Source organism: Euprymna scolopes, chromosome 7 (genome assembly GCF_053919585.1).
Source record: "Euprymna scolopes isolate OS-2025 chromosome 7, ASM5391958v1, whole genome shotgun sequence".
NCBI classification, from domain to species: Eukaryota; Metazoa; Mollusca; class Cephalopoda; order Sepiida; family Sepiolidae; genus Euprymna; species Euprymna scolopes.
In genome coordinates this window covers 173,356,679-173,364,914 of record NC_136488.1, presented here as the reverse complement: position 1 = coordinate 173,364,914, position 8,236 = coordinate 173,356,679, and the positions used below count along the sequence as shown (strand labels likewise).

The following is an 8,236-nucleotide window of genomic DNA, read 5'->3' as shown; positions in this document are numbered from 1 at the left end:
ATTTTTCATAAACGATATATATATATATATATTTTTTTTTTTTTTTGCTTACAACCCCCCCTTGTTTTGAAGTGGGAACAAATATGCTTAAAATAATCATCTGAAACTGAACAAAACATATTGTGTTGTTGTAAGGGACAGAATTATAGATTAAAAAAATAAAATAAAAATTGTTTGCATACCTTATTTTGACGTCTGAATATCAGAACTTCGATTGTGTTTAATTATCCCGCTTTTGAGTTTTGAAGTGTGAAATTCGGGGAATATGTTAAGCAAAATAATTAATTTAAGTTAAGCAAAACAAAAAAAATTTTTTTTAATATTTATACGAAAAAAGCCATTTAAAAATTTTTGATAAATAAATTAACAATTTTTTTTAGCGAGCCGAATAATGCATGACCATTATTAAACAGGGCATGCTTTGAATAATCGATAAAAAAAAAAAAAATTCGATAAATATTGTGCCCTTTGTGTTAAAAATAGCATAATTATTTTTCGATCCCGTTTGAAAACGTTTGCCGCCTTTCGACTACGGTGGACCAAACGCGCTGAAATAATTTTTTTATTATTCTGCTTTAAATTGCCCCCCCCCCCATTTTGGGGAGCCTGGCCCCCACACACATACACATTAAAAACCAAACTCATACAAATGGTCACCCATCTGGTACTGGCCAGCCTCAGCTTAATAATACATTGAAATTTTCGTCACTGAAAAATAAGTTTTTTTTGCCTGTTTGGTCTTCCATAGTTTTCTTATTATCAAACGCAAACGTAAACAGAGTCGATCTAGACTCTACATCGACGCGAAATATCTGGTTACCTATATGAATAAGTGGAATTATTTGAAATTAAGGTACTTATATTATAATATTTTTGCATATTCTCTTAGAAAATCATCCTAAATCTTAGTTAGACAATAAATAAATAAATTAATTATTTCAAAAACCTTTTTTTTTTTTTTTTTAAATATTTAAGTACGTTTTTTGTGCAAGACAAAAAATGTCAATTGTTAACTTTTTGGGAAAATTTAACATTTTAAATTTAATTAAAAATAGTAGAAAAAGTTTTACATTATTCTGTTTTCTATATGATAAAATTCAGGGTTTTATCTTTCTGGAAAAAAAAAAGTTACTCAGAAATAATAGATTTTAATAAATGTAATTTAGTTTTAAAAAACAACAACAACTTGATTTTGCGGCCATTTTTGGCGGTGCCTACATTAAATTCAAATAAAAACTGTTTGAATAAAACTTATTAAAAAAACAAAAAGGTTCATTATTATAATACAACTCAATATTTATTTAAATTGCGATGTATGTCGGTGGTCAGTGAAGGAGAAATCCTTCTAGGCAGAGACAATGTTTATGCATAATAAAATCACAAGTATAAACAATCGAGATTTAAAGATTTGGTCGCAAAAATCCGAAACAGAAGACACCCATTTATTTAAATATCTTTTATTTAAATACGTTCGTTTTGTTACTTACTTAAAAAAAAAAAAAAAAAAAAAATGTTTTGTAAATATATATTTTTTCTTTTAAATCTTCAATAGTTTTGTAAATATATATATATATATATATATATATATATATATATATATATATATATATATATATATATATATAAAAAATTGCTGGCGAATATTCGAGCATGTTTGCTATTTGACGTGTTTACAAACAACCGACGCTATGTGCGTGTGCCAATGTCAAGGTCGAATCACGCTTGTCACTGCCAGGCAGCGTCGTCTGCTACAGGGTATCTATTCTTTACTTGATCCCAATCTTGTATTTTACGGCCGATTAAATTGGTTTAAACTTCTTCTTTTTTTTTCATATTTAAATGCAAATAGATAACAATGACCAGATAAAGCAAAACAAACTTTTTTTTGTGCGTGTGCGCAATGTGAAACAATAAATCAAACATTACTTATCTTCATTTATTTTTCTTACAATATATTTTCCATTTTGTATTCTTCCTTGGAACTCTGTTCATCCGACCGCTGCCAACATGTTTCATTATCTTTGCATGCGGATTCCCATTAATGAAAACAACACAATGGCTTACTGGCTTCTTATTTTATTCTCACGCCATTATCTACAATACAAGTCTGTCACCGCCAAGGGACGTTACTCTAGCAGTGTAACCTGAGATTAGTTCCTCATGCAACACGTTTATCATTTTTTTAAAATGCAATAATGGATCTGAAGTCTTCTAAAACAAAAATAATTTTTTTGATAAATCTCTGTGTGGCGTACCGGAAAATATTTTTTCTAAATAATAAAAAATGAATAAAGTTTATTTTTACCAGAATCTTTCTACGTTTATCTAGCCAATGAATAGAAACTTACGTATGAAAAACCACATTTATTATTTTTAAAGATCTAACTTATATTCTTAATACACCTAAAAAAGAAAAATACAATTCTCCATTTTTAGGCGATTACATGTAAACAACTTGAAAATTTTAGTGGAAAAAATAGAATAAAACACTAAACAATAAGTTTTGTAAATAAATTTAATGCAAAATGGTCACACCTTATTGATCAGGCAATGTTTTTGAAGTGAGTAGAAAAAAAGACAGAAATAACCTTAAAAACGGAAGGCTTTAATACACGATAAAATATATACAGGACTGTTTTCTTTAGAATATAGTTCTCTACTGAAGAGCGTATAGTCAAGGGGGAGATAATACATGCTAAGTCAACACAATTAAAGTTATTGGTGAAGGGGAAATAACTCTGTATCGCCATATATTACATTCTCCCATCCTTAAAGATTTAGAGTTCGTCGTATCGTACTGGTTTGCGACGCTCTCGTGTAGACCGTCTCAACTTTTCTGGTTCCTGGGTTAATGCAGGATCCTCATCCTCTGCTGACGGGCGGATGCTCTCACCATCCGTCATGCTCGTCTCTGCCGGGTCATCTTCCATGTTTGGTCCTTCAGTTGGTGTCGGTGTAGGTGTGATTTCCTCATTTCTGGTGGTGGTTGTGTCTTTTCTTAAGGATAAGTCACCAACTGGAGCCAAGTCACTCATGGAAACTGTCGATTCCCTTCCGTCAGGAAAACACACATGTGCATATTGTGGGTTTGCTTCTACTAAATGCACCTCTTCTACAAGGGGTTCATACTTACTGGTACGAACATGACGACGTAAAAGTACCAGGCCCGGTGTAGCAAGCCAGGAAGGTAGGGAGTGTCCACTTGGTGAGCGTCGTTGATAAGAAAATAGTCTCTCATGAGGGGTTGCGTTAGTTGCAGTGCAGAGCAAAGATCTGATTGCGTGTAGTACTTCTGGGAGTACGGTTTCCCATTGAGCTTCTGGGAGGTTTCTAGAGGCTAGCGCCAGTTGTACGTGTTTCCAGACAATGCCGTTGTAGCATTCACATTGTCCATTCCTTTGAGGGTTATATGGGGTCGTTCGACTGGTTGCTATGCCTAAACCGGTAAGATATTCCCGGAGTTCCTTTGACGCAAATGAAGACCCGCGATCGGTGTGGGTATATGAGGGCATTCCAAAAATGGCGAATAACTGGTTTATACACTTAGTCACCACATCTGTTGTCATATTTGGACAAGTGAAGGCGAATGGGAAGCGCGAATATTCGTTGAACACTACCAACATATATCGATTTTTGGAGTTGGAAGGTAAGGGTCCTTTGAAGTCCATGCTGAGTCGTTCCATTGGTTGTGTGGCCTTAATTAGTTTCGCTGCGTCTGGCGTGTGGAAACGAGGTTTCCAACGAGCACATACAGGACACTCAGCACATACCTTTTTAACCTCTTCTATCGAGTATGGCAGGTTTCTAATTTTTATGAAGTGAGTTAGTCTGGTGATGCCTGGATGACAGAGTCGAGCATGGAGGTCGAATAGTTTTTCTCTGCTAATGACAGCTCCACAATGTGCTCTTGATAGCGTGTCAGCAGGGATGTTATTCTTGCCTGGGCGGTACATTATGTCGTAGTCATAACACCCCAGTTCCATCCTCCATCTTTGGATCTTATTGTTTTTAATTTTACCTAGTCTCTCTGAGTGGAACATGTAATGCACTGCTTGTTGGTCGGTGACAATTGTAAAATGTCGAGTAGATAAATAGTGGGACCATTTTTTTGACAGCTTCGACTATGGCGCAAGCCTCTTTCTCAACTGAGGCATGTTTACACTCAGTGGGTGTTAGTGTACTTGAGAAGAAAGCCACAGGATGACTGGCTTGGTTCAATGTAGCCGCAACAGCTGTATCAGAGGCGTCTGTTTCCACTACCAGTGGGATATTCTCATCGATGGAGTGTAGTAAGGCATCCTTGATCTCTTCTTTAAGGTCCTTGAATGCCTTCACGGTATTTTGCTTCAGGGGGAAGGAGTCGGCTATAATCAAGGGTCTGATCTTGTCTGAAAATTTGGGAATCCACTGAGAGTAGTATGAAAACAACCCGACAACTCGCCATAGTACCGCTTTATCTCTTGGGGTTGGCAATTCCTTCAGTGGCCGTAGTCTTTCTGCGTCAGGTTTTATTTTACCCTGAGATATAGTGTAGCCCAAAAAATCAATAGATTCTGTTGATATAACAGATTTATTTTCATTGAAGGTCAGGTTTTGTAGCCGAGCTACCTTCCTGAATTTCGTGAGGTTCTTATCATGTTCCTGTTGGGTCATTCCTACCACTACTATGTTGATAGATACGAAGGAGGCCGTTTTGTTTTACTAGATTATCTATGGTTCTTTGGAAGCAAGCCACTGACTCCAAATGGTACTCTACAAAATTGGTATAATTTCCCGTTAGCTTTAAAAGCCGTATACGGTTTTTCTTCCTCCCGAATAGGTATCTGGTGATAGGCGTTTTTTAAGTCTAGTGATGTGTATAGTTTATATCGGGAGATTTCCCACGCCAAGTCATCCATTCTAGGTAAGGGGTAAGCATCTAGTTTTGTAAATCTATTGATTGTTTGGCTGTAATCAACCACCAGTCTTTTTCTTTGTCGTTCATTTGAGACAATAAGAACTTGAGCTCTCCACGGAGATGTACTCTCTTCAATTACTCCCTCCTGAAGCACCATATTTAATTTGAATTCGATAAAGTTTTTTTCATTGCCTCCGAATCTCCTAGATCTAGTAGCAATGGGTTTGCAGTTAGGTGCAAGGTTTGAAAAAAGTGGGGGACTGTCTACTGAAGCTGATGGTATGCTGCATGCAGTAGGGTTAGACATGACAAGATCTTTCCTAGGACCACCGAAAGCAAACAAGACTCCAGAATGTTGTCTCATGAAATCCTGACCAAGAATGACATCACTGCAAAGATTTGGTAGTACAGAGAGAGGAGTATTTGGGTAAGACTCACCTAGCAAGTTGAGGTTGACTGAGCAAAGTCCTTTTACTGGAGCGTTCAGTGGCGAAGAGGCCATGGAGACGGATCCTGAAGCGGGTTTTATTTTTAATTTATTTCTTTTTGCGTAGTCGAGCGAAATGAAAGATCCAGAGCTCCCGGTGTCCATTAATTCCGCAGCTTCATTTTTTTCAATCATTATGTATACAGTGGCTTGCCTTAGTATCGATGAAGAGGAACAAAGAGAAAAAGCTGCTGTTGAATCTGAAGCTACTGTTACGGGTGTAGATTTATTGTTGTTTGTAATAGTAGCAAGTCTGTGTGTTTCAGTTGACGAATGTATTGAAGCTGAAGTAGTTGTATTTGGCCTGGACCGACAGACTTTCGCGTAATGGCCAATTTTGTTACATCGGCGATGCGTGCTTTCCTTAGCTGGGCAGAATTGGCGATCGTGACGTGGTCCGTTGCAGAAATAACACTGTGATTTTGTGTTGGGGAGCGCAGCACAATTTTCCATCGTTGAAACGTTCCCATTCTCGGTTGTAGAAGCACTGACTGGTGGAAAATAGCGCGAATAAGATTCGCAGTTTTTCTGAGCTGTGTCGAGTGTCCTAGCTTGGTCAATGGCGGTATCAAGGTCGAGAGTCCTGTTTTCCAATAACCGTTGCCTGATGGTGTTCGATCATAGACCGGTAATAAAAGCGTCTCTTACACTATCATTCCGGTTTTGTGCCGCGTCAACTGCTTTAAAATTACATTCTTTTGATAGAAGTCGTAATTCTTGCACGTACTCGTCAATGGTTTCTCTCTCTTTTTGTGCGCGAGTTGACAGCACGTGTCTGGCAAAAATTTCGTTGATGGGTTTAACGTATAATTCCCTGAGTCGATTGATTGCTGCCTCGTAGGTTTGTTGCTCCGCTACGTATTTATAGACATCCGAGGAAATGTACGTAATTAGCAGGTCTAGTTTATCGATATCATCCCGTATTTCAGTTCTCCTCATCAAAGCCGAAAAAGTCCGATACCAGTAGTTGAATATTTTAGAGGAAGCGCTGTTAGGAAGTGTATCCAGTTTGTCAGGTTTTAAGAATTTGTCCATCTTCGTGCTTTCATAGTTATATATATCTAATATTTTATCGTGTATTAAATTGAAGTGAGTAGAGAAAAAGACAGGAATAACCTTAAAAACGGAAGGCTTTAATACACGATAAAATATATATAGGACTGTTTTCTTTAGAATATAGTTCTCTACTGAAGAGCGTATAGACAAGGGGGAGATATACACACTAAGTCAACACGATTAAAGTTATTGGTGAAGGGGGAATAACTCTGTATCGCTATATATTACAGTTTTAAGGATATGAAATCAACTTTGTTTGTGTTAAATCTTGGAATGGAAGACAGATAAAGAGTGGGGGAAATTATTGATTGTGTTTACAGCTAGACGAGTGTTTCTCGTGAAAGTTTGGCGAGAGGGGAAGAAAATTTGAAACTCAGTCGAGCACTTGCCATGAAAATAACAATACAGCAGTGACAAACTTGCAGAATCTCTTCTGTGAGATAGAGGTGACAGGAAAGAGAAAAGGACACCTACGAGACTACAAAGTCTATTTGGAACTCTATCAAGGCAGGACAAGTCCTTTCTATCAGCTCCTTCCCATATGTGGCAACAGTACTCCATCCTTGGACGTACATGGCTCTTATATAGATAGAGAATTGCATCAGCAGTGAGATATCTACTGGATCAATAGACAGATCCCATCATTTTTCCAGCGGCCTTGGCAACAGATTTGATGCATGTGTTTCATTTCAGATCAGGAGTAAATGTCAAGCCCAGAAGCTTGTCAAAACATGAGGCCTTCGCAAAACAAGAACCATTCATTTCAATTGATCCCTGATGGGGATCAGAGTGTTGATGATGTAAAGATAGAAGCTTGGTTTAGATGCATTAAAAGTAACCAGCCACCTCTTTCCCCATTGTACCACACTCAAGATCAGAGGAAAGAGAATCTGAGAGAACTTAGTCATTTACAGTCTTAGATGTGCTACCATAGATGGTAGTGTCATCAGCATAAATGTCTACAAAGGATTAAGGATGTGATTTGGAAGATCATTGATGTAGATCAAGAAGAGAGTTGGGCCTAGGATGGACCCCTGAGGGACTCCAGCATTAATACTGTGAGCTTCTGATTTCTGCCCATCAACTACTACTCTTTTGAACCTATCAGAGGGAAATGATTTAATAATTGAGAAGACATTTCCAGCTATGGTATAGCTGGAGATCTTGTGAAGTAACCTTTATGCCATACTCTACCAAAGTCCTTGATATGTCAAGAGCAATTGCCCTAGAAAGGTTTCCTCCGTCAAAAGATTCACTAATCCTATGAGATATAATTGTAAGCAGATCTGCTGTAGATCTAGCAGAACGGAAACCACATTGTGTATCACTAAGGTTATTTTTGCTGAGATGTTTGATTACTTCTCTATTTAACACCGATTCCAGCAACTTACTCATGATGCACAGGGGACATTGGCCTGTACTGAGAGGGAGATGAGCGATCACCTGAATGCTTAAATGCAGGGCATACTGATGAGATTTTCCAGGGTGATGGGAAGCAATCCTCCTTAAGACAACGTTTAAACAGTTTTGTAAGTATGGGCGCAAGTTCTGGTTGAAGTTTTTTTTAGTACTATAATTGAAATACGGTCAGGGGATTTATTTGTAAAGAAAACACGTTAAGATAAGTGAAAACAATAACAAAAAAAAAATATTGTTCACCTTGTGTCTGCTTTGAATAGCAGCAGTGGCTTTTAGTATAGGGCGTAAGACAGAGCGGCTATGAAATAGGTGAGCAGACGAAGTTTTTGAAACCGGAAGTCACAAACCGGATAGACGATTTAAACGCCCAGGAAAGC

The 8,236-nt window shown here is 37.5% G+C and overlaps 1 protein-coding gene across 1 annotated transcript; it reads right to left on the bottom strand.

Annotated features, from left to right (window-relative positions):
• Positions 1-4,706: 4,706 nt before the first annotated feature.
• LOC145280382 (uncharacterized) lies at positions 4,707-5,837 on the bottom strand. Its single transcript, XM_080132153.1, has one exon. It carries the CDS (start codon positions 5,835-5,837, stop codon positions 4,707-4,709), a length of 1,131 nt encoding a protein of 376 aa, XP_079988279.1.
• Between the last annotated feature and the right edge of the window lie 2,399 nt (positions 5,838-8,236).

Bases quoted from the DNA above. Each gene is read 5' to 3' on its own strand.
- LOC145280382 (XM_080132153.1), bottom strand. From the start codon at position 5,837: ATGGAAAATTGTGCTGCGCTCCCCAACACAAAATCACAGTGTTATTTC.